The 27,766-nt window shown below is 39.6% G+C and overlaps 1 protein-coding gene across 1 annotated transcript in view; it reads right to left on the bottom strand.

Annotated features, from left to right (window-relative positions):
* Nucleotides 1-331: 331 nt before the first annotated feature.
* Nucleotides 332-27,766, bottom strand: part of mcc (MCC regulator of WNT signaling pathway) — a 37,392-nt gene continuing 9,957 nt past the window's right edge. The window contains exons 4-18 of the mRNA XM_078287164.1: nt 22,393-22,502; nt 20,829-20,959; nt 18,877-19,040; nt 17,409-17,615; nt 15,177-15,323; nt 14,428-14,523; nt 11,153-11,301; nt 9,771-9,911; nt 9,491-9,591; nt 7,958-8,141; nt 7,321-7,555; nt 5,792-5,971; nt 4,616-4,710; nt 3,316-3,438; nt 332-2,136 (exon numbers count right to left, since the gene is read on the bottom strand). Of these exons, the coding sequence (XP_078143290.1) occupies nt 1,956-2,136; nt 3,316-3,438; nt 4,616-4,710; nt 5,792-5,971; nt 7,321-7,555; nt 7,958-8,141; nt 9,491-9,591; nt 9,771-9,911; nt 11,153-11,301; nt 14,428-14,523; nt 15,177-15,323; nt 17,409-17,615; nt 18,877-19,040; nt 20,829-20,959; nt 22,393-22,502 (2,244 nt within the window). The 3' untranslated portion in view covers nt 332-1,955. The remainder of the gene's footprint in view (nt 2,137-3,315; nt 3,439-4,615; nt 4,711-5,791; nt 5,972-7,320; nt 7,556-7,957; nt 8,142-9,490; nt 9,592-9,770; nt 9,912-11,152; nt 11,302-14,427; nt 14,524-15,176; nt 15,324-17,408; nt 17,616-18,876; nt 19,041-20,828; nt 20,960-22,392; nt 22,503-27,766) is intronic.

The following is a 27,766-nucleotide window of genomic DNA, read 5'->3' as shown; positions in this document are numbered from 1 at the left end:
ATCATAGGCTGCAGTATCACAATACTTCTCCTGTTAGTTTCTCCTCAGCAAAGCCATAACAGGAGTTTAGCTCAGTAGGTGAAACATCAGCCTCATATGTGCAAGATTGTGAGTTCAAATCCAGGTTTGTCTCTTCCAAAGTAATAAACTACCAAGAACAAGGGTCATGTTTTCCAAAAGTTAAGCCATTGTAAATAACTTGAACAATATGACCGCAATTAAAGCTGGGGTAGGCAACTTTGGAGAAATGAGCAAGAATTTGTAAGTATGTATCAAAAAAATCCTCCCTCCAAACGAGGCTCAGGCGGCAACCTTAATCAACTCTAAGTTGATTAAGGTTGACTTACTGACCTGAATGTGGCTTCTTCCTGATGCACAGCTCTTGTGCAGTGGGGAAAATAACTGGCTTCCGTACACAAGTTTATTCTAGTCCCAGTATTCAGTTTGGATTCTGGCTGTTTCACCTCATCTCTTCTGTGGATATAGTAGTTTTCTCTCTGCAGTTTGCAGGGCAGGCAGGACTCTTACAATACACGTTTTGCCCCATTTGGCTTGCCATAGCCTAGACCTCACAGAGAGCTCACCTGATTGGTTGAGGCCTACCGGGAGCGGTGAGGTTTTGGAGAGCCTGAAAACAGAGGTAGGGGGCGATCACAGAGGCCTGATCTTCTCTCAGACCATTTGAGTTACTCATAGCTGAAAAGGTGTTATGACAGTTTTAGCTATGATTTTCAGTTATGAAGTTGCCTACCCCAGCTTTAAATGAGAAACTTGACAAAAGTCACAGGCTAACACACATTTGTCATAACTAATTGACTGCGTGTCCAATCTTCACAAAACTTGTCTGTCTACCTTCCATAATGTTTTGCCTGTCTATCTTTGTCTGTCTTTGTAAAGTCCTTTGAGACATGCTTCTGTGATGAAGGGCTATATAAATAAATCTGACTTGACTTCAATACCACTCAGGAATCCCAGGACCAAAGTCTTATGACAGGCCTACCTATAATACCAAAGCTTCTTAAGTATTGTATCAAAAGTATTGCTCATGCATCAAAATTCATAGTACATACAGACACCAGCTTTTGTTAATTAACAGTTCATTTTATGTATTATTCAATGTGGTATCATGACACAATTTGGTATCATTACACTTGACCTGGTATATCATAGGGTTAAATTGTGGCAGCATAAAAGTTCAGTCTATTCCTGGGTTTTGCATCTGACATCATTCACTCTTCATGTCACCTTCACATTCTCAGACATGACTCACAAGTCATGCACTGAAGTAATTCAGTTGTACGAGTGAACAAATGCATCGCTGTGTGGACACTGACATGAAACAATAATTAGCAAGCGAACGTTTAGATGGCGAAACACATACCAAAGCTAAACATGTAAAACAATGCGATTAACTTGGGGGGGGGGAGACATTTCAATAAAACCGCCAGAAAAGGATAATCAGATAATCTTACAATAATGCTATCCAAAAATATAAAAAATAGAGAATTACACATTTTCCACTATAATTTCTAGTTCACTTTTGTATAGCTGTGATTTTGTTAAAAATGTTATCATTATCAGGAAACGATTTGCACGATTATGACCTAGAACTCAGTCATGTCTTTGGAATATGGAATGGGAAGGAAGGGAGAGACAATTTTATCACAGTCACACACACATACACACACACACACACACACACACACACACATAATGTGAAGTCACTCAATACTGCTCTCTGAGTCATCCATTTAGCATTCTCTAGCGGTCTCTAGTGTATTGCTCATTAACAAATGCTGCAAGTAAGCTCTCAATGTAGATCATTGAGGATTTTAAGGCAGTCCCATCACAGGTCCTATTTCAGCACTTCTGTGTGTCCTCACTGACAGCTCATCTTGGTCTCCGTCCCAGCAACGACGCCTTCTCGCTGACCGGCCTTTACCTCACGCGTCCCTTCATAGCGAGGTCTCGTTGGTGCGCGGGCAGGCGTTCTCCTCCTCCAGCAGGGCGATGCGTTGCTTCAGCATACGAACCTGCGTGTCGTGACGCTCCACCACAGCCATCATCTGGCCCTCCAACTTCTTCAGCTTGCTCTGGTGCTTTTTCTTGGCCTTCTCGTAGGCAGCTACCAAGTTACTGCATGGGAAGAGAAGGGGGGGGGGCGGCGAATCAGGTCACGTGAGTTACCCTGTCATGCTGCTTTCAAGGTTACCGTGTAAGTTTCCGGGTACAGAAATCATAAAGACTTGACGCTCATTCAAGTGCTTTTGGTTGGAAATTATAACCAAATTTACCAGGTAACACAAGTAGTTTTTTTTGAAGGCTGTTGTTTTAATTTAGAAATAAAGCAGCACAGAGTTACTTTGTGCTTCAGCATGTAATGAAGAGGAAAAAATGTGCATCAGGCAAAGATCATCCTCCAATTCATTTTGATAGCATAAAAGTTTGTTAGTAGAAAAATTAGAAAATTGGTTTAGTCTATGTGTAGCTTTGTGAAGAGAGATTCATTTGAAGAGCTGAATTTTTCTCTCTTGTCCCCGAGTCAAGCAGAGAAAGAATGTGGATTGCTGTACTCCATAAACCTGTGGATTCATTTGCTTTGCTTGCTGGTGTGGGTCTTGGTTAGGCAAGGATCGGTCGGTGTCTAAAGTTAACTGGTGATAATCGGCAGTAACATACTGTGATGTGCAGCTTGGGCAATGTGATACCCCCCATGCACGATGCGTTTCCTTTCACTGCACTCTTGCTTTGCCTTTGCGTTGCCGTTTGTGCATATTGTGCAGCTTGTCAAGTTCTTGCCAGTTCCTATTCGCGCACGCTTTGAGTTGCGCTTTACAGGTTAATTATTTACCGATAGCCGATATATTCGTCCTATCGCCCAACCCTAGTACACATCATATCTAAATCATGTTTGATATCGTTTTTTCAGAACGAGTGCGACAGTATCAGTACCACTGAAGTATTCCCCTACTATTTTATCCAGTGAAAGGATAACAAGAATGTTGGACATCCACACTGTTTGGGTTCCTGATCATTCAGGAGAGGAAACTGACTTATCCTGATTCTGGAAAGGAAGAGAGGACCCAATCTCCAATTTTGGGGGTGTAACAAAGAGTAATGTAATGAGTAGCGTAACGAATTACTGATCCCAGGGAGTAATAAGTAATGATATTACTTCAAAATGAGTAAGTTATAATTAGTAATACATTACTCTTTTTTGAGTAACAAGCCCCCGATACTGAGACTACCAGCCCTTTCTTGCTTCCAACCCTGTTCTTGTCCCAATCGCATGCCTGTTAGTGTTGCCATGGTTACCTGTTGGCCCGCTTGAGGTCGTTGACAAACTCTGCGCTTTGCTGGTTGCGGACGTCATTGCTCTTTGTCAGGCGGTCCAATGCTGCCGCCAGCTCCTGGACACGAGACTTCAGCTTCTTTTCCCTGAGACACGCACACAGACTTTTTTTAGAAATTACAATGGAGTGCATACAAGAGGATAATCAATCAAGAACGTAAAAGACAATAGCACACCAACAGAAATGTCACACACCACAAAAAGGTATATTGATATTATTCACACACCAACACTGTCTTAAGAGACTTCTCTGTCACTCTGTTGCATTACATCAGAGCAAATGTATGGACCCAACTTTATTTGTTGAGCACTTTTTGAATAAGTTACAAAGTGCTGTACAGTCAATAAAACAGTAACAAATAAAAGCACTTATTAAAACAGAGTTTACAAAACAAACCAACAGGAGATAAGTGCAGGGAAGCTAAAATATGGGTAATATGATCCCGTCACATGCATTTCCATCTTTCTCAATAGCATGCCATGGCTTGTGGATTGAGACAGGACAGCAGACATGAGGCATTTCAGCAGTCAGGCAAGATGATATAAAAGCCTGTGTGAGTCTCTCAGAGTGGTTTGAAGAAAGAAAATGAGCTACGAATAGTTGCATTGTTCCTCAACCTGCTTATTCACATGTTTAGAAAAGTGTAAACATGAGTCATAGGTGACCCTTTAAATTACATGGCATTAATTGTGCAATAATGATAATGACCGGAAATAAGTTATATATACATATACAGTATATATACACATGTATATAATAAGGATAATGACCAGAAATAATGACCGGAGTTATATAGTAATATCCAAGTAAAATAGATGTAATAACTAGTTATAGCATTAGAATGACTGGTAATTACTGAGTAATATACAAGTAAAAAAGGTGCTTTTACCAGTCATTGTATTAGATAATGGCACTACCCCACAAGAGACACACTGTCGCCATTGATTTAGAGACTACACCTGTGCATAAACAATGTTTTTTCATAAGGTTTTCATTTGCTTATAATGTAGAATGCATGCAATAATATATTATATATTTTAGAAAAGACATACAAGTACAATATTCACATAGTATAGGTATACAAACCTTACAATCCATAGTAACTCTACGAAAATAACAGAAAACAGGAACCTTTTTTTACTGCTATATTACTCAGTAGTTACCAATCATTTTAATGCTATAATTAGTTATTACATCTATTACATCTATATGGATGCACACACCTACACACACCTACACACACACACACACACACGTCCTACCGTCTGAACGCATTGGTGAGTTCTGCAGCCAGGTCGCTGTTGTCATTCACAGTCCTGAGGTCGGACAAGCTGGCGGCTGGCGAGTCTCCGAAGTCCTGACCCGCAACACAACACAACACAACACAACACAACACAACACAACACAACACAACACAACACAACACAACACAACACAACATCCAGATCAGCGATCACACAGATTTATGACAAGAAATCTGAAAAGCAACACAGTCAAAAACAACAGATTTCAAACAGATTTCAAAACGGCTACATTCAGCCATTACAATTATTATGAGTTTGAAAATATAACAAATCCTATAAAATCCAAACTTCCATTTTTATTTATTTTGTTTATCTGTGTTTTGAGACCAAAAGCAATGTTGAACATAGCCAATGTTGAATACATCAAACCACAACATCTGCTGGACAAAAATGACATTGCCAGCAATGATGAGCATATTATACTGGGAGCATCCCAGTAAGGCTGTTATATTGTTACAACATTGGATTTACTGGTAGCCTTCGTTAGCCATCAAACAAGTTGATACCAGTTTGACGTGCACTACCACCTCCACTAACAAATTTGGGTAATACTTTATTTTCCAGGTCCGCAATTTCTTAATAATTTCCTAGAAAGGAACTGTTAATTTCTTAGGAAGTTTCCTGGAAAAAAACATGAACTTATGTTCTAATTACAGGGAAAACAGAGAAAGAGTTCAATAGTAGTTGGTTGGTAAGTTCCTCCAATTTCTTCTGTTGTTTCCAAGACAGAACCACGAAATTATGAAGCAGTTATATAGAAAATTAGAACTAAAATTAACTATTATACAATTATATGAATAATGACTTCTGATTATTAACCTCTGCCTATTATTTTTCCAATAAATAGTTTATAGTTTTGCAGTGCTTTCCAGGAAACTCTTTTAGAAATTGACAGTATCTTATCGACTCCTCCAGACTGCTGACATTTTCTATATAACTACTACATCATTTCATGGTTCTTTCCAGGAAACTTCCTAAGAAATTAACAGTTCCTTTCTAGGAAATGATTAGGAAATTGTGGACCCGGATAATAAAGCATTACCGAAATTTCCTGTGGGAAACCCTGATATACATACACAACTAAAAACTGATGTGTGTATTTATGGAGATGATCCTCCCCCCCTATACTCCCACCTTGGCCCCGGCGGTCTTGTCTTTGCTCGGCCCTTGCTGCTCCTCCACCTCGGCCTTCAGGTGCTCGATGTGCACCAGGTAGGCGTGCTCCCGCGCCTCCCGCGCACTCAGACGGACCTCCACTGCCTTCTTCTCTTTCTCCAGGAGGTACAGCTGGGCCTTCAGCTCTGCCATTTCCTCCTAGAATTATAATAATAATAACAACAATGATAATAGTAATAACCTTTATTTATAGAGCACTTATCAAAACACAGTGCTCTACAAGTTAAGTAAAAATATAAGATAAAGAAGAATTACATGATTAGACCAACAATCCAATCTATTACTATTTCCCCCCCCCAAAAAAAAAATATATGTATATATATATATATATATATATATATGTATATATATATATATATATATATATATATATTTATTTATTTATTGATTTTTTTAAAATATATATATATGTATTTTTTTTTATTTGTATTTTTTTTATCAGTATACATATTGATATGTGTAGATATATATATATACATATATATAGGTGTGTGTATACGTGTGCATGTACAGTATATATGTGGAAATATCTTTGCTCATATTTTGGTGCAGTTTTTTTACCTGGCTATGTGCTGAAATGTCTTGTCTTTTTATTTCACAATGTTTTGCTAATTTATTATGCGACTATTATTCTTCTCGTTTTCATCATGGTGTGTACATTTTAAACTAAACACTATTGTGATGCTCACGTATTTCAGATGACTTGTCAGCTGCCATGTGAGTACTAGTAATAGTGAGTGAGTACCAAGTAATAATCTTAAACTTAACTAAACATGTTGGAATGATTACAAACCAAAACGTATTCATTTCTGCCAGTGTGTTAAAAAGGGAAAACTAAAAACCTTGGTTACGTAAGTGTGCACACACACCCCCTCATAAGATTTAACTAATCACATTACAAAGCATGCACAAAGCTAATTTGCCTACTCCTGGAATCAAGTACATTTACTCAAGTACTGTACTTAAGTACAATTTTGAGGTACTGGCACTTTACTTGATTATTTCCATTCTGTGAGACTTTCTACTTTTCCTCCACTACATTTCAGAGGGAAATCTTGTACTTTTTCCTCCACTACATTTATCTGCTGGCTGGAGTTACTAGTTACTTTGCAGAATAAGGTTTTACATGCAAAACATACGATAAGCTCATAAAATATGTTGCATTGTTAGAGTTTAAACTCCCCAACAGTATATGGAGCAGTTACACCGACAACATTAAAATACTTCCTACAGATTCATGCTTCAATAATTTATCACTCTGAAAGGGACCGTTCTTTGAAATGATTACTTTTACTTTTGATACTTAAGTACATTTTACTGCTAATACTTCTATAATTTTACATAAGTAAACTTTTGAATGGAGGGCTTTTACTTTTAATGGAGTATTTTTCCATTATGCTATTGCTACTTTTACTTAAGTAAAGGCTTTTTCCACCACTCTGGATAAGTAAGTAAAAGTATCTGTTTTCCTCTGTCTTCCCCTCTACCTTCATAGCCATAAGCTCCTGCATAAGGACAGCGTTTTCCAGGTCCAGCCTGTGCACGTCGCCCCGAGGCTTCACGTCCACGCTCAAGGGGTCCACGTGCACGCTCTCCAACTCCAGCACGGTCAGCTTGACGGCGGCGCGGTCATTCTTCAGCTGTCGGGCGTAGTCCCTCAGTCGCTGTTCGTCCTCCTTGGTAAAGTCCATATCGCATGAGCTGGCTGTGGAGCTGGTGGTGCTATAATAATAATAATAATGATGATAATATGAATAAGAATAATAAACGGCAACACATTAAGCTTTGAGAATGTGTTGGCTGACACACTCTCTCGTGGTGTCTGAAGTTCAGATCATTCTTGCATCAAACATTGCATGTTTGTTCTTTTTTGTGTGCCTGTCTCTCTCTCTCTCTCTCCCTCACTCTCCTGTCATCTGCCGCAGGTCTCACCACCATTGGTCGCTTCATCTGCCTTACAGGTCTCCATCTGATTGGTCCACGCTTCTGAAGCAGCGCTGTACAATCCCTGCCTAATGCCGCAGTCACACCAGAATTGGCTGGGGCGAAATGTGGTGAAAAATCCGGTCCTACCGGAAATAAGATTTCAAAATTTGCAAATCTCAAGTCTTCTTCTCCTCTCACCTGGTGTGGCTGTTAGAGGACAGGCTCTCCCAAGGCTGGACACTACACCCGCTGACAGCTATAGCAGCTCCACAGCTACCGTCCAGTCGGGTCAGCAGGTCCTTGGCTGCGTTCTCGGCGGTCTTTCTGCTGTCGTGGGCCCGCTTCAGGATCTGGCCGATGCTCTCCTCGCTGTACTGATCCCCTGTGCACGCAGAAGGCAATAAGAGTCTATAAACAATCATGTTGTATACACATAAGCATGATAAAAGTTTTTTTATTCGGCTTGTGAAACCTGCTCTCACTGGTGTTATTGAGTCTTCTACTGTGAGAAGCTTTTAAACTTTTTTGAGAATACAGATGGTATTAGAAAAGAAAATCACTACTCCTGTTTCCTTTGTTATTTTGTCAGTCAGGACTGTATCAGTCTCAGCAGGTTTGGATCCTCTTTAGGTAGGTGGGGATTATCTGAATCACTGTGTGATCAGAGCAGCCGAGTGCATCTGATTATCCATTAAAAATAAGAGCTTTAAAAAAAAAGTAAGGTTAGTATCATGGGTTTATAAGGGATTTATTCATGGGTTGTTACACAGAGACACTAGTAATTAAGGTATTGTGTGCATGGTTTACAGGGTTATTAAGTGGAAATTAATGGAAAAGTTCCTGTCTCCCTGAACTTTTCATTCAATTAGAAAGTAAGGAGTCAAGATTAAGGGGGTTTAGATGGGATCTCCTCCATTAACGACTCCCTTAATTAATTTTATGGGGATTTTGCATGACTTAAGAGTTGAAATAATGTAAATGAATGAAAATGTAAGGTTAATTTAAGGCATTACTGGTTCGCAGAGAGGCATGGCAGTTGATCAGTGTCTCTAGATCTGCAGGATGTGGCTAACACTAGAATATCTGTGCACCAAATTATATTGATGCAAAAACATAAACCTTTTCCCTTCCTAGTACCAATCAGTACCGAATAGCTTTTTCTGTTGCTCTCCTCCACAAGGAGGTCAGAGGTCAGGATCAGCTACAGAACAGCACTCCTGGAGCTGGGAGTGACTCAGTGTCTTGCTAAAGGGCACTAAGGCAGGCCAGATGCTTGCCGACACGTGGGGGCCCTGAGTGAAGGATTGCATGTGCAAAGGGATATATATACTACCAGTCAAAGTTTGGACACACCACATTTTTCTTCATTTTTACTATTTTCCACATATAATTATTATTATTCCAGAATAATAGTAAGGACATCAAAACTATGAAATAACACAAATGGAATTATGCAGTGACCAAAAGAAAACAAATCAAAACTATCTTATATTTTAGATTCTTTAAAGTAGCCGCCCTTTGCCTTGATGGAAAGGCAAAGGCTTTGGAAAGAAATTCATACATAGGCATCAACCTCACTATTTATTTCAAGCATTTAAGCATAAGCATTTCGCTTAAAATGGCTTTAAGAGAATGAAAAACATAGTACATTCAATCAGGTGTGTCCAAACTTTTGACTGGTAGTGTATATATATACACATGTGGACAAGTGTCATATAGTATCTTCCTTACCTATGGTGCCGACTCCGGCAGCTCTGAACTGTTCCAGGACCAGACTTTGTTCACTCTCAGCCAGGGCCAACAGCAGCTCGTATGCCTCAATACACTGCTCACTGGAGGAGAGAGAGAAAACACACACGCATACACACACACACACACAAATGTGAATTTAAATTCAGTAATTTGCATGTCCCTCAAGGACCCCTGGTGGTTCCCGGACCCCACGTTGAGAACCACTGGCTTATTGTTTAAGTACATATGTCTGTGCATGTGAGCGTGCACGTGTATATACCTGTACTGCAGTGCCAGTCGGAGTGCCGTGGCGTTGGACTCGTACTTGCCAACCAACATACTCATCCTCTCAGCGTTGCCCTTACACTCCTCTAGAGTGATTGTCAGAAGGTCATTCTGGGACTTCAGGTGTTCAATGCGGCTGGAGGACACACACACACACACACACACACACACACTCTTTCATTATTCTGTGCATTTACAGGTATTCATGATGAGATGACAGATAATGAAAGCACTATTACTGCAGTTATTATGATCACATCCCCACTATCACTGTTACTGTTACTTTAAAATTCATGAGTCTCTGTCACCATAAGCTTAGTCGCCATCTTGTTTTTTACATAAAGTACCACTGTGTGATGGGGAGGGAAACCTATCATGTTGCAAATGCAGTGAGAAAAAGCTTGACCTGTTTAATAAACATTAAAGCACACAGAATGAAACATGCTACTAATTCCTTTTGCATATAACAACAATACTGTTTCATTTATTATAATTACTTGTGGACTACTAAAGGAAGTTTTTACAGTGTTTTACAGCAATGATGAACCTTGCTGTAGGATACAGTTTATAACCTTGTCTATTCAGAGAGAACTTCTCTGGTAAAGTTCATGCAGTTAATTATAAAAAATATAATGCTAAACAATTTTCTATTTTGCTTTGGAAAAATGTGGATTGTTTTAGCCTTGGGCTAACCATGAAATGCACGAGGCAATAAATGAAGTGAAGCCTGCAAAGCTAGTTAGACAAGTGAAGTATTACGCAGTATTACCCTAGATCATTCATTCATTCATGCTTTCTCTTTACCCAATCAGAGTTGGCAAACACTCTCTCTCTTTTTTCCAGAGAACCAATCAGAGTTAGCCGTCACTTCCCTCTCTTTTTCAGAGAGCCAGTCGTCTAAGTGACGGGAGTATAAACACGTCACCTACTATGCTATTGTGCTACTCACAGATCTATGCTGTATGCTGCTGTCATTCCAGTCGCTGTGCTTACCTTCGTCCCTCCACCACCCCATCACCACCAATGTCCAGGCTCCAGAGGAACTCCCCAGGGGGACATCCTAATTCCTACGTCCATCCCGGATGTATTCCTAACTTCACGAATGGGAGGAGTTCCTCCATGGAGCTTACGCCAAAGTTTCCATCACGTTTCATGTCATGAATAAAGTTTTTCATTTGAGCGTTCATCCTAGTCTCTCCTGATTGAACTGCAATGAGCTATTTGCAAGTTTATTTAAGCACTCTCTCTCGCATTGCCCATGCTGCTGCTACGCTGCTCAGACTGCAGATCACTGCTGCTCACCATACCAACGTTTCATCATCCCCACCTCCACCCAGCGAAACGTTGTTGCGAGTCAAAATTTTGCGTAACACTCACCTGTTCAGCCTCTCGGTTTCAACCTCGAACTCACGGATCTTGTTCTCGGAGACCGCTGAGCCGTGGGAGTACAATGTCTGGAAGATCTCCTGAATGTTGGAGGAGTCCTGAAGTGAATGGGCCAAATGCTCAGCCACGTTACCCGACACCTGCCAAAAAACACCACAAGAGAGGGCTTTCAGGTGACGTAAGGCACCCTCTGGTGGCCATGTTGGGAAGTCCACTCTTGGGCAACAATGACTGAGAACAACTGATTGCATTTCTAAACTTACGACTTGGCCATTTCAACAGAACTCAATACACATATTTCTATGGAAGCCTCAATAAAATATAAAATGACTCAATTGTGAGTTTTTTTCTCGCAGTTTCTCTCAGAATTCTTTTTCTCGCAAAAAAAAAAAGAAGTCTGAATTCCGAGATATAAACTCAAAATTGGGAGATACTGCAGTGCCCGTTCAAAACATGACTGTTCGGAACGGGCCGATTGCTTGGCCTCCGGTATCGCTGCTTGCAGCTTTCTCGAGAACCGCTCATCCAAACAACTTCACACTCGACACTGCGCTTCCAGTCGCTTGCTTTGAGCCCCCGCTGCTGCACAGAGCGCTGTTCGCTTGTTTATTCAAAGTTTATTAATATTGAACGTGTCGCGTGTCCAATCCGACACTGCACATCCTTGGGTCCCCAGCAATACACCCGCCAAGTGTGAAGTAGATCGGACGAACGGTTCTCGAGATATGCGAAGGACACACATACAGACAGAGATTCCTTGCTTTATAGTATGATAAAGTCAGAATTCTGAGAAATAAAGTCACAATTGAATCGTTTATTTCATTGAGAGGCGGGAATGGGCTTCCATATATTGTATTTCAATGCTGTTTTTGACTGAGGACTAATCATTTCATCAATTATACACAATTTGCCTAGTTACTAATGTTATGTAGTTTATAGCTAGTAGTTGCTGTTAGTTGGATGTTAATGTTAACATTAGTTGCTTTTCTAAATTAACTGGGTACCAACTGGGCTTTGCTAAGTCAGTCTTATCTTAAGTTGGTCGTAATGATGACCAATTTTCAGAACGGACTTGACGGCCATTGCACCAACCTAAACTAAGCCTGGTCACAGCTAAGGCCAACGTTGGTAATGCGTGTCCATGTGAATGCACAAGCAACAATGAAAGTGCTCGCAACAGAACGTACAGAACAGCTGCAAAGAAAAGAACATTTTACTGATACAGAAATCAGAAAACTTTTAGAATTATGTAGCAAATACAAATCAAATTCAAAACGTATGGCAAAGCACTACAACACAATTACTTATCACACCAAACAATGCTGGAATGCTTGATTACAGATTCTCTCAATGACTGCTCAGACAAGGCAAAAAAGGATGTTTCCCTCAAAACAATCTTCCAACAGGTGGGGGTCCTCTCCCCAAAGTTTTAGTAACATTATATATGACATGTTTGAAGGAAATTCCCCGGCCTTCATTGGATTGGTTGGGACAGATAAGAGCAACCGGATGGCAGGATATAAAATGAATTGGTCAAAATCTATAATAATGCCATTTAATAAAGGGGATTCTGCACCTCTTAGGGATCTTAACCTTACGGTGGTGAGTCACTTTAAATATTTAGGTGATGACGTATTCTCCTCCCTGCTTTCGACAGCTGTCATGACCGGCATATCAAACACTAAGTACCTAGAAACTAGGCTACCTTAAGGACGAGCCCCCAATTTGTCTTGACCGTCTCCAGGCAATGGCAAATAACGGTAGAGACATGAGAAATTAAAGCAACATAATTTCAACTTAAAATTGAAAATAAATGGCACGCAGACACAGTCAATATTTCATAATCATGATATCCTAGTAAGGCCACCCTACTGTTTTCAGGGCAGTTTTCATCTTACAGGACATCTTGGGACAAGATGGTCTTCTTACTTCTCAAGATTTACAATTAAAATGTAACCTCCCTAGTTCCTCTTTATTTTTCTACTTGCAATTACGTACCGCACAGATTGGGGCAGATTGGGAATTCATCCACTCACTAAAATCCACAAGCATGCCGCTAAAGGAGTGGTCTCAAATCTTTATAAGTTAATTTTAAAACATAAACAATTACCCCTTTCCCTAAATAACTTGTGGACACTTTATATTAGGTATTAATTGCCAGATAGTATGATCAAATAGCATTCTTTCATCAAGGAATCTCAATCACCAAATCATTCATTATAAGTTCATACACAGATTCTATCTTTCTCCTAGGAGACTTTCCCAAATCAAAATACTTCAAACAAACGAATTGTTCTTTTTGCCCTTAAGGTAAGCCAGGGACCTACAGTATATTCACATGATATGGGAATGTACAAAAATGATGGACTTCTGGAAAACTGTCCGTGAGACACTTTTTACCATTGTGTCCCTTGCTTCCACAAGTGCTGCTACTTAATGATAGCTCTAACTTGGAATTCCCCTTGTTCCCCTAGCTGGTCTTACAGCAGCAACAAAAGTGTTTCAGCTAGAAACACTCCCTTTTGTTCAACATTAGCTTTTCTCATGTGTTTGCCCTTTTCTTATATGAGGCCTTAGTCTAGAACATCCACAGTGACTAATGGGAAATAATGTTTGAAGTAATCATCATTGTACAGTCAGTTATTACCCAAACAATGTATCGATCAATTCTTATCTAAAATGTTTTCTAATTACTTATTTACCTATTTACCATGTAAAAGAAGACAGCTGATGATAGATAATAGATCTAAAATGCAATGTAATGTAAAGAATTAGGCTGCATGTGTGTGTATGTGCGCATGCTTGAACTGTCAGGAATGATATTATTCCTCTTATATGGGCTAAGATGAGAAAGGCTCTCACTGCTGTCACTACAAAACTACACAAAAATACAACCAAGAGAGTCAGATTCACTCATGTATTGATCGTGCATACATGAAGAGCAGTTGAGTTAGCTAGCATAGTAGGAGAGAAATGTATCCATAGTCCATAATGGGCTATAGGCCCTTTTCACAAACATGGCTGCCGTACTTCCGTAGGATATAGCTCGGTTCTCATCATTGGCAGCAATGTTGAAAAGCCAACTTTCTGTCGCCCATAACTCTGTCTGTGATAACTTATTTTGTGTTTCAACATAGTTTATAACACAATACAGGTGTTGTCATTGACATATCTTTCTGTTTCTGACGACTGATAATAACATAAGTTGTACAGGATAATGTTGTGACCACACACACACACACACAAACACACACACACAGCCTTACCCCTATGCTGGTGATCTCAGAGCCCAGTACCGGCCTCTCAGTGGAGGAGGTGGTGGACTCATTGCGTGTTTTGGACAGCTTCACCCTCTCTGCCACCTGCCGATCACATCAAACAAAACATTACTCAAAAAAAAAATAAAAAAATAAAAAATGACACTGTCAAAGAGATGGGGGGGGGGAGAGAGAGAGACAGAAAGAGAGACCTTGGTCAAACTAATGAAGTTAAACCTCATCCAGCTGAACAACACAAGAGATATTTACTTTTACATTTTATATCTTATCCAGATTACATTTACATTTTAGGCATTTAGCTGATACTCTTATCCAGTGACAAATGACTGCAACTGCCAAACATTACTCTCCCTATGATATTTGACAGATTTATTGCATAATTTCTTTATTGACAAAAACTGTGTCATAACAAGGATATTTAATTGAAATGTATCATACGGTTTGGGTTTTGCAGGTATGTAATCTGTTTGTCTGTTCTGGTGATGTCACCGCCTGTTGTACTCTATAGAAGGTGACATCACCTGGCACAAAGACCAGCCAATAGCAGATTGCCAGTTCAGTACCCTACTTTTCACCATTAGGCTCAGGCTTCACCACAGATTTGGGTTTAGTTACATATCTATTAAACCAGGGCAAGATGTAACTAATTAGTTAGACTGACTGAAAAAGACATTCGGGGGAGGTGTGGTTGTGGCATGTGTGTGTGTGTGTGTGTGTGTGTGTGTGTGTCTCCCTACCTTGGCTACAGGGATGTCGTTGCTGCTGCTGCTGGTGCTGAGCTCTCCGGTGCTGGGATTGATGGGACGCGAAGCGGCCGTCAGACGCCCTGAACTGGATCCTCCGCCTCCCTGGGATGTCTGGAGGCGAGTTTGCAGCTCCCGCACCTGACCAAGGAGTCACACACACACACACACACACACACACACAGACACACACACACACAAATAGGTAAGGGTTCCTCAGTGAATTAACAAGAACGAATGTTACAAGCCCTACACACATTTTTGCAACCGCTAGAATGTATAAGTGGTTTTATTTCTGTTCAGTATGAAATATAAAATACAGACTGTAATCCTTACACATGAACTATACTGTGCTTTTAATACATAAAAGCTGGGCAGGAGGAGTGCATTTCCCTATAGGACCCTGCCTTATACATGCATAGCAGATCTTTTTAAGGAGACACACGTTATGGAAGCAACATCATTCTTTTATCAAATTTGTCTGCAAAACTGAGCAATTGCATTAGACCAGTTCAGCGAACAGGGAGACATTGCACAACTGTTTTTGTCCTGATGCATGTGAGACCTAATTGCATTGCAAAGTTGAATTGAATTGAATTATATGCGTAACCAGATTAAGCCTGCCCAGCTCCTTCTGGTAATGTAACTCAAAGGCCTTCTCTCTTCACTAAGTCTACATATACAGAGTATATATATATATATATATATATATATATATATGTGTCTGGAAGTAGGGCTGCAACTACCCATTATATTGATACGATGAACGATTATTTGTTTATTCTGCTGATTATTACAATGAATATTCTGACGATTATTCTGACGATCAATCAGTTTTTCTGACAATTAATTGGCTCATTTATTTTAATTTAATATTTATTTAATTTTTTATAAAATAGGGCTAAAATATTTTTTCCCCCCACTGTTTAATAGTTGTATGCTGTCAACAAAATGAGAGAAAAAAATGAGAAAGTACCCTCTTTATTGATAGGATTCTTACCGGTAATTTCTTTAAAATTTTTCAAGTTATTTATTTCAAGTTATTTTTTGGCTTTTTTTTTCTAATATGGTATCATAGGCCCCCAAAACTCATGCTCCACCACTGTTATCTTTGGGCATGCAGAGCAGACCCGTCCTTGAGGATTACAAAAACATGAAATCAGACTAAATTATGTTATTGGACAGCAGTGTCAAACTTTCCTGATCATGTGAATTCTGGTAATGATAGTAATAGCAGAATGGTTATGTGCCCATCTGTCTGTCAGTGGCCTAGATAAACACCAGAGAATATACTGGAACTGCCCCACAATCCTTTGATTCTGACTGGTAAGCAAGAGCATAATTACATTCTCTGTAAGGAGATTGCTTTGAGGTTGAGACTGGAACTGCTTTATGTTGGGCCGTACACATTGAGGGATTTGTTAAGACTTCAATTAAACCATCATTAAAATTGCTCAGCTTACATTCACATTTAGGCATCTAGCAGATGCTCTTATCCAGAGTGACGTACAATGAGTCTAACAGTAGAATAACCTTAAATTCCTAGATCACCTAAAATTTCAAGGAACCACAAATGAGAAGTACATAGGCCGAGCCTGAGAGGATTTACAATATTCTTGCAACCGTATAACTATCTAAGTGCTAGGAAAAGAAATAGAACAAGAGCTAAGGTCAGCGATAGAAGGGATTATAAGGACAGAAGGGAGAACATAATTAAAATAGGCGTAAAAATTGTAGAGTTATCAGCAAAGTAGCCTACCGCTTCCTTAAAAATATCTAGAGATGTATCACCAAAGTCGTATTATCACTATGAAACCAAACCCCTTAATTTTATCCCTGAAATGTCCTTAATTTCGCATTACATAAACATTAATTATCCATTAAAAATAACATAGCTTTAAAAAAGTAAGGCTAGTATCATGGATTTATAAGGGATATATTCATGGGTTGATTTGTGGAAACATTAGAAATTAAGGGATTTTTCATGCCTTTTGTGCATGGTTTACAGGGTTATTAATGAGTTATTAATGAACATTTTTTGTCTCCCTGAATTTTACACATTAAGGGGGTGTTTAAGGTGTTTTTTATGAGGTCTCCTCCATTAATAAGTCCCTTAATACATTTTAAGGGGGTTTTGCATTAATTAAGGGGTGAATTAATGTAAATGTAAGGCTTCCATTGAACCCCAAAAGTATACGCAACAAATCACGCCCTCGGGTCACACACCCGCCGTCGCAACCGGTCGCGCTCCTCCCTGATGGCGTTCATGGCGGCCTTGGTGCGGTTGAGGTCCTCTTCTTTACTGCACAGGATCGCCGTGAGACTCGCATTTTCTTCCCTGAGGCCGGCGAGCTCTTTCTCCCAGCGGACCCTCTCTTCAGACAGGCTGGGGTAGAAGTCCCTGCCCAGGGCGCCCTCGATCTCCTCTACAGTCTGGGCGACGAGACAGAGAGAGATGGGAGGAGAATGTCATTAAAAGGAATAGTGGCCAAACCTTGGATTGTTCAATGAAGTTCCCTGCCAAAAGGCAAGTGACGAGCAAAATATTTGAATATAGAAAATTTCATAAATAACATCACACACGCATATCGCACATCTAAAGTCAATGAGTCTTGAGCCCAAATAACAAATATAAAGCATAAACACTTTGATGCATTTGATTGGGTGACAGTGTCTTCAAGCAGACAACATCATATTTTTCTATATATTCTACATCCTAACCACTGCTGACATCTCCTATTGTTTTTATCTTGCTGCTTAAAGGTGAATGGCGCCCATGTTCAATAGTAAAACATTGTACCATAGGAATGAATGGACTTTTTATTGGCCCAATACACATAGAACCAAGCAGATAACCAACTTGTTACACCCCCAATGCCCCTCATCCTGGCCAAGGTATCGCATTTCTTCCACTCTGACAAAGTTGCCCATATACCAAAGAGGATGTCACACATTTAGATAAACGTCACACACAGGCAACCCGAGTTCCACAGGGAATGCCATCGAGGCTGTGATCAGTTGATCACGGTGTCTGTTCCTTTCCGAAAGACCTCCCATTGGTGTCAAGAGGACGGCATTTTGCAACTGGAATAGTCAGATAAAAATGGCAGCAACAGATATTTGCTGATGGCGGGACAATAGAAGTATAAAGTGGCGGGACAGATTTAGAAACTATATGTACAATTCTGCAAATAATCAAATAACCACAAGTAGCATGTAACCGGGATTTAAAGGAATTGCCAAGTCATGTAAATATCTTAATCAGAGTAATACCTTACTCTGATTATTGGCAACAATCGCATTATTATTATTACGCATTATTAGTTTTGACTTGACACTTAATGCCTCTAGTTTGCCTGCAGCCATTGAGAACAATAGGTGCATTTGCTGACGCTAGCATCTAATGCTTTCTATCTGTCCAGGGCTGTAAAGATAGGTCTGCCTAATGCCACTTCTACTCCTTCTAATGCCTCCTCATGCTCATTAAAGCTAGTACTGCTCATTGTCAGGTCTTTAGCCAATAAGTCAGTGATGTCATTTGCAAGAACAAACCTGACTCTACTTACAGAGACTTAGTTAGACCAGACAGGTGATAAAGAACTCATTGCAACTTCACCTCCTAATTTTAACTTTTTCCACACTTTTAGGCAAAAGCCTCAAAGCCCTCCATATTGTCTGAGGTGCAAGGTCCCACCTTAATAGCCAGGTTGCAGTGCTCGCTGGCGGTGGTCAGTTGCTCGATGTGGCGGTCGACCTCAGCTACTGACAGGCTGCACGCGCTCTTCTTCCTGCCACACAGCACGCTCTCCAGCCCTGTCAGCACCCGCTGCAGCTCAGAGTTCAGGTCACTGCAGTTGTCTATGGGGGGAAATCAAGAAGGAGGGAGGGAGGTTATGAATAAAGCTTGACAAGGATAAGAGATAAAATGTGTGGGTGTTGTGGTCCGTTGTCTACTCTACTAGGCATAACCAACTGTCTGTAGGTAACTGACCATTTGAGGCTTCCTTTCCATTTTACTTTACTATGAAACTTCAATGATCCCTATGGGGACACTGGGTCATTATAGCAGCAGATAATAGGATACAGCAAAAATAGAATATAAATAATAGAGCAAATTGGGGATATTAAACATGATACAACCAACAATTTTGATACTAAAAAGTATTTTAACATATGAAAAATATATGAATTTACAGCATATATGTAGGGTGTACAAAATGACAACAGTGGAACATACTGAGACATAAAATTAATGGAAGGTATGAACAAGTAAATTATGTATATATATATATATATATATTTAGTCTTAGATATTAAGACTAAATAGATATTATAAAAAAGTAATTTAAGTATTTTAAATGCAAGAAATCTCCACCCAAAAGCATCTTGATACAAATACATTTCGGGTTATTTTCACTCAGGTCAAATACAAAGTACAAAATACTCAAAAGTAATTCAAATATGTATTTCAAATACATACACACAATACTGCCCATCTCTGGCTATCGTGATAGTTATTGCTCTATCCACCTACATTTAAAACCAACGGCTGGATGCAACGTGTTAGTTCTCTGGAGGTCGGTGAAAGGCTTTCTGGGAAATGTAGGAAATCACTAACTGAAGTAGAAGTAAACAAGGCAGCTTGAGGGAAAGTGAGAAGTAAATTACAACACATCCCAAAATAACTCCTGGAATGCATTGAACATCACACACACTGGTGATATATAAAATTGAAAGAGTATCCAAGGGTGGATTTTTTAAACTTGCTAAGCCAAAGTGCAGTAAGCCCTCCGAAGTTTCCGCCTACCCTACTCTCAGTGGTGTAGTCTAGTTTATTGTAGTGGGTATACTCAGGGGTTAAAGTGGGATTTGGCGGGGGGGGTAGATACATAATTGGCGGGGGGGTCTGGGGGTCCTCCCCCAGAAAAAAAATAGTAATTTAAAACAAATTTCCTGCATTTCTACACCACTTAACCTCTTGGATTAAGTTAAGAAACAGCATCTGTATAATGTTAACTGTCGAGCCGGGGAAATGACCGTCAAGCAACTGTGTTCGTTGGTAGATGACGTCAGGTCTAGGTCACGGGCCACGGCCAAACTCAAAGCCCCTCCTATATGAGAAGCCACCACGTTCCAAGCTTCGTAACACAGACAGAGTGCACATTTAATATTTACTTTTGGACAGCTTCACCAAAAGTGAAGCTGTCGGTGAGGTCACACACACGCATGTATTTATGTTAGAACTGGTTCTTCGGATCACGTCGGAAATCAAGTGTGTTTGTGTTTATGGTTGTACTAAACGCCACTCTGGAAGGCGGAGTGAAAAGGCAACTGGTGGAGACGTGATGTCGTTTAAATACGGGATAATGGCGCCCAACTCCAATTGCCACTTGCTATTCGCGCACACTTTGAATTGCGCTTTACAGGTTAATTATTTACCATTAAATTAGACCATTAAATTAGCAAAATAAAATGACAAAAATCGCCCCAAAAAATCAACCGGCGATGGACTCAGCCAATCGGCGATAGTCGATATATTCGTCCTATCGCCCAGCCCTATTTCTTAGTGGGTATACGGCGTATACCTGCGTATCACGTAGACTACACCACTGCCTACTCTAGCTGATGCACCAGGTTGCTCCTTACCCATATCAGCAGTGACCAGTGTGGAGTGGTTTTCAGGCAGGGAAGATGGCGGCCTCTCCTGGTCCACGCTACGCGTGTCTTCGCTGGCCTCCTGCTGGCTTTGGCTGAGTTCCGAAAACTCATCCTCCTCCCTAAAGGGGGGGTGTTAGAGGGTACATATAGGTCAAGCAGGGATCAAAAACTTGACTAATTTTGCATTGACTGTTAATCTTACAGCCTTGTTTGTAACCAGAATGAGCAATAATGATAGAAACAAGCATTTTAGGCTCCAAGACAATGGTAGTAATGACGCACATTTTTGGATGGGCTGAGACGTGAATTTGAATTATGTGTTCTGAATTTGTAAGTAATGTGTATACCTTCATATCAACTGTATTACTCATTTAAGTGCAATAAATAAAAAAGCAGTTTCACTGCCTTTTGCTTTTTGCGTTTGAGTTGCTTTTAGTTTGTCAATACAGAAAAGGAGAAAGTAGCCTATTGCGGAGGTGTGGACAGGACAGGTTCTCACTTCCAAACAGGACAAACCTCCATTTCAGAGTAAAGGCGTTAGTGTTTGTTCGTTTGAACCAAGTTGTTAAACGGTAACATCTTTCTTCCTGTCCGAACAGAGCATGGCAGAGATGAGGGAGGCAATTAAACCTGTCGGCCGGTAGGTTTGAATAAGTAATGTTAAAGCTACACTATAAAGTTTTTTAAGCTTCACAGCTTGCTTTTTAATGTAAATGTAAAAATGTAGCCCACTTGAGAGACCACAGTTACATTACAATGATGTTTTTTTGAAACATTTTTTTGTGAAAAACATTTTTTTTGTGTCCCGAGTCCCAACAAATATCTGTAAAACACTAAAATGTCCCGGTTTTCAACATTCACTACCAAATTGTCCCGTTCAAAATTAATGTTATATGCAGTTCAAATTCGCAAACTGTATTAAATCTTTCAAAGCCACAATTTCAAATTCAACCCTCAAAAAGCTTTCAGATTGTGCCAACATCCAGGTACTTAGGAAAAGTAGTAACTGCGGATCCCTAGGAGGGGCTAGCTTGAGGTGTGTTTGGTGCGGTAGGTTGCTAGCTAAACTGGTAAGCTGTTGAATTCTTTATAATAGCCTTGTTCAATCGATTTTGTGTTTCCTAATATAGCCTCTGCTGACTCTGTGCAGTAATGCTACAGCGGCTAGTGTCAACAGCTAAATACATTGGCTGCTATTAGCCCTCAATGTTTCAGCTAATACTGTTATCATGTAAATTTACAGATCAATAGAATAGATAGATTCGATATAAATGCATGTGTGTGAACTGCTTTTGAATGTATTTAAGCTGAAACATTTGTAATAGATCATTTCTAATAGACCTTGTAAGTCTGACGTCACCATGGCCAAATGGACTTACAGTTCCACAGCGATTTCTCTATGGGGGAAATGAATAGGGTTTTCACATAATCGTCCCCGTCACAGTCTGCGTTTAATACAGCCTTTTCAAACTTGCTACATTTTTACCTACGTATATTTATCTGTGTGTGTGTGTGTGTGTGTGTGTGTGTTTATGTGCACATTCATGTATACCTGATGGTGTTGTTCTGTAGCAGCTCAATCTTCTTGTTTAGCTCAGCAATGATTCCATGGAGCTCAGTGATGCGCTCCTCATAGCGCATAGCGGTCAGGTCCTGATCACACTGTGTATACAAACACAACAACACACACACATGCACACATTAAGTAAGTATAGAGGGCCCGACAATACAAGAATAAAGCCGCAAGCAGCGATTGAAGGTCCAAGCACAATTTGAAAAGACAAATAGAACATTACAGAAGGTAGAAAAGGTAGACAGACACACACACACAGATCGGACAAGCAGACTATTAGTTATGGCTAATTTTTTGTTGGCCTGTGACCTCTGTCAAGTTTATCATTTCATCGGATAGAGGGGTCATAAGTATGACATTTTTCAGAAATGTACTGAATATAGCTTGATGAAACCAACCATAAGTCTATTCTGGATTTCTGAGACATTGCTCAATTATACTACCTATATTCTTGTTTATCTGGATTTTAAGAATGCAATGCATCTGCTATAGAGGATTTGTCACACAAAAAGGAATTAACTTTAGGTACTCTTTGGGTTAGTATTGGAAGAAAGCGGTCTAATGAGTCATCCGGAGCCTCATTAGCCCCCCCCTCAAAAAAAAAAAAATTCAAAGAGAGTTGTATTTGTTCCATGTGGGTCCCATATACATTACATATGACATATAATGAGATGGATGAGTTATCCAATTTTAATATTATGTTCAGTCAAATAAAAAAAAAGGATATGTGCAAACAATGAGAGAGAGAGAGAGAGAGAGAGAGAGAGAGAGAGAGAGAGAGAGAGAACAAAAAAAAAAAGTATATACATATATATATATATATATATAACATACACTGGGTTGGCAAGTATACTGGAAGGTTATCACCTGAAGAACTTCACCAAGCAATGTAGTGTGTAACCTTCAATAATTCCAACCACAATATGTCAATGAATAAGACAATAAGGCAAAAATGTCAATGTAATACATCATGTTATCATAAAGTCTTGGTAGTAAATGTATTAATATGGTTTGTTATTATATGCAAATCCCACTGCAATGGTCTCAACCAATGGACTGCACTCAAAGCCTTTTACCAGTGAGCAAGGCTCGAGGCAGAGATGCCCACTTTCACCCAAGCTTTTTTCTCACTCAAGCAATTGGCCCAAACAATAAGGCAAAATGAAATCTGCACAATCAAAATTAAGTCATCAATCTAATTTTTTGCAGATGACATTTTGCTGTACATTTCCACTTGAAGAATTTATTCTGAACATTCTGAAAGTCTTCAACAAATTTGGCACTCTACGGTTATAAAAACAATTAGAAGAAACATTTGTTTTTACTAAACAACAGAGCAAGTACCCCATCCATGTACAGTACAATACCAACTCAATCACAAATCACATATTTGGGTATCAATATTCACACCTCACTGCACAACATTGTTAAAGACAACTATGAGAAAACTCTCGAAAACATGGTCTGCTCTTTCAGCATGATTACAGTCTAGGATTTCTGCCATCAAAATGAATGTTTTACCCCAAATTAATTTCCTTACTGCAATGATTCCTTTACCTCCACCAATGACCCTTTGGAAAAGACTTGGTTATCTTACTCACAAGTATATATGGAATTGCAAACAGCAGAGGTTGAAATTCAGTACTTTACAACACACTAAATGTAATGGAGGCCCTGGGCTGCCCAATATAAAAACTGTATAATATGTGCTTTCAATTACGTTTCATTAAAGTGTGGATTGACCCTAAATCTACTCTTCAATGGAGAGAAACAGAACAGCAACTGATTGGAGCACAAAGATTACAACATGTATTTTCAGGTCTCAGTCGAAAGAAGTGTATGCTAGCCTTTGGTCCCATCATAACCAATACAGTGTCTAATTAAACTCTAGACCACATTTGTGGGTTTGCGGTTTGAGAGAGAGAGAGAGAGAGAGAGAGAGAGAACTACCACCATCAGTCCTCTCATGGTATTAGTCATCAGTAACTCTTACCTTTTTCTTCTCTGCTCTTCACATTTCTCCACTCCTTCATTTGCCTCAACATTCCTTTTTGCAACTGTCCGTTCACCCGTACAAACGAAATGGCTCTTCCTTGAGAAATGCAACTGTTACAAGCAAGTTTATACAACTAAAACTTGTACTGTTCTTTAGTCTTATTAGTGTTAGTCCTCTATGTTGGTCTGGCTGTGACTCTGTGCTTTCTGTTTCTATTTCTTTTGTTGTTTGAAGCATCGCCCTTTTCCTTCCTGTCCAAATAGCGTGTGTGTGTGTGTATGTGTGTGTGTGTGCGTGTGTGTGTGCGTGTGTGTGTGGTGATTGCAAGCAGAGAATCACTTCCAGATTATATTGTGGAATTAACAACAAAAAAACAACCCTGATTTTCAATCATTGAGCGCACTTCAAATGTGCTTTTCATACATTAATAGATAAGTGATGACAAAGTTTAAGGATCTCAATCAAGGGTCTCAGTTCAAAGGGTGTCAAAATTCCACCCTTGGATCCTCTTACACTGATATATACCATCAATCTGTGATTCCAGGAGTGATGTAATTTTGGTGTACTCACTTTCCCTCAACCTGCGTCACCTACTCTCGACTTCAGTTAGTGATTTCCTACATTTCCCAGAATGCCTTTCGACAACCCCCCCCCAAGGACATGCCTGAATTTGTTGTGTTCAGCTGTGTGTCGTACACATAATACAGCGATTCCATGGTTGAACAGCGAGTAAGAGTTCCACCCCTTACTCAAAACACAACATATCTTGCCGCTGCATTGCATTCTGGTCTATTGAGGCTGCTGTCGAGAACTTGTGTGTGTGTATAACTGTGGAGAAATTGGTCTCTCTCCACTTCTACGATGGATTTCTCCCTGTATGACTGTTGAGAACTGCTGAGAGAACAGTAGGCCAAAATATATTTACAATGCCCTCATAATTAGTATAACATAATTATACTAATTGTGAGGGCAACATCTGTATTTATTACAAGACTTAAAATGATCCATCCATTGTTTTAAAATCTTTGTTTATTTTTAGTACTTTTACTCTATTATTTTTATTATTACTGTGTACTGTGTTTCCTATTCTTATCTTGTCTTTGTATATTTTACTCTTTTTAAGCACTTAAAATAAATTCTGTTTCATATAATTGCTATATTAATAAAGCTTATTATTAGTATTATTATTGGGAATCGATAAGCAGAATCAGTATTGAAACTGATAACAATCCAAATTATTTTCCAACCCTAAAATGTGGTGCACACGCACGCACACGCACACACGCACGCACACACACACACACACACACACACACACACACACACACACAACCCCACCCCCACTGTCCAGAGCAGGGTCTGGAATGTGGATTCAGAGGAAGAGAAGTGTCTGAGGAAGTGTGTGTTTGTGTATGCATTAACGCTGCAGAACTATGACGTCTTCCTCTAACATGAAAACAATTCAACACCACCATCATATTCTCCCAGATTTATACGATAATGAATTACTCCTCCATGTGCATGATAACATCACATACCAATATAAGTGTGCTAGTGCTTTTTAGGTGCTCAGGGGGTCTGCATTAGAGCAGCAGTAAAAATGCACATGCTCACATTACCGATCTTAAGGTCATCTAGTGTCTCATTGGGGCTAATCCTGTTACATCTTCACAGACGCACCACAGACTCCACCACCCTGAAGACAACTCCAATGTATTCCACTTAAAGGTCCCATATTCTACACTTTCCTGTGTTTTATTTTGTGTCTTGAGGTCCATTCAAAGCTGTGTGTGTGGTGTCATGAACCAAAAACACTCTCAATCCATTTTTACATGTTCATTTTCCAGCATCTCTCTGAGCCTTACCAAGAACCGGCTGTTTCTGTCGCTGTGTCTTTCATTAATATTAACGACCCATCTGTTCCGTTTGAAGAGTGAAAAATGAGACGCCGCAGCCCGGCGGCTACAGGTAGGGAAAACTCTCCGGTAATAAACGATGACAACCGCTCAACTGCTTTGAAAAAAACACTTTGTGAGTTTATTATTTCTTACAGAAATGATAATGAGCGAACCTTTGTGACGCCACAAAGTTACGGAAGTCCAAACGGCTCGTTTAGAGGCTCGCTTTTCTAATATGGATTGTGTGGATTTAGTTGGCGACCGTGCGTTTTGATACTTTCACCATGTTTAGATAGACCATCCAACTCCTTTATCATCACAGAGGCAAGGGGAATCCCGTTTTCCACAATATGGGACCTTTAAGACCTTTTAATTAGGGGTGGGAATCATCAGAGGCCCCACAATATGATATTATCACGATACTTGAGCCACGATACAATATTATTGCGATTTTTAACGATTTGCGATATGCTGAGTATTGCGATAATATATATTGCGATATATTGCGATTTATTACCTTTTTTTCGACTGCAAATTATGTCCCCAAAGGAAAACTTGGTCAAATCTGTTTATCTAATAAGATAAAGATTTCACTCTGTTCACCTCACTTCAATCATTTTTATTGCAGCAAAATGGGATTGTCAAGCAGACTGACTGAACAACACTGTCATAAAAATCAATGAATTACATTAAATTTTGCAACTGGGGAATTTGAAAAAATAAATTATTGTTAAATTGAAATTGAAATAAATAAAACATGTACTCTTAAATTAAAATAAATAAAATGTGCTAGTTTGCCGCTGGCCTTGGGACTAAAAAGTTCAAACGCATTTGGACAGTGAAGGAACATCAGCATTCTTGCCAAATAAATACAGTGGGATATTATCACGCAGTCTGAGGGGAGAGTATATGTATTGTTTGTACATGGATGTGAGGCGGCAGCAGCTGTCATCAAATAAAAAAATCACTGCATACTTTGTTAAGATCGGATCAGAAGAAGAAACCTGTACCCAGCAGAGGTGCCCAAAACTGCTACTCCTGCAGAAAATACCAAAACTGTAACACACAGGTCCATTGAAGCTGAGAGAGCAAGGCGGCGGGCTAAATTTAGCAGGGAGGGCCTAACTTGCTATCAGGGTCACACACATACAGAGAAAGAGAGAGAGAGAGAGAGAGAGAGAGAGAGTCAGAGAGAGAGAGAGAAAGAGAGAGAGAGAGAGAGAGAGAGAGATTGACTGACTGACCCATCAGAGCACCAATAAGCAATTCAATGTTCTTCAGCATTCTTAATGCTCTTTCTAATGTATTGTAAATAGTTAGATATAGTTAAAAATTAGTTGAAGACTGAATCTGTGTGTCCTCTTTGGGACAACATTCATTTGTGTTACTTTTCAACAGAGCATTTGTTAATAACTATGTTGTGTTAAAATGCATTGTCATTAACATATATTGTGTACGT

The sequence above is a fragment of the Centroberyx gerrardi genome, chromosome 2 (assembly GCF_048128805.1).
Source record: "Centroberyx gerrardi isolate f3 chromosome 2, fCenGer3.hap1.cur.20231027, whole genome shotgun sequence".
Classification (NCBI taxonomy): domain Eukaryota; kingdom Metazoa; phylum Chordata; class Actinopteri; order Beryciformes; family Berycidae; genus Centroberyx; species Centroberyx gerrardi.
Note: the sequence above shows the minus strand (reverse complement) of the source record. Positions and strands in the feature narration are given on the sequence as shown.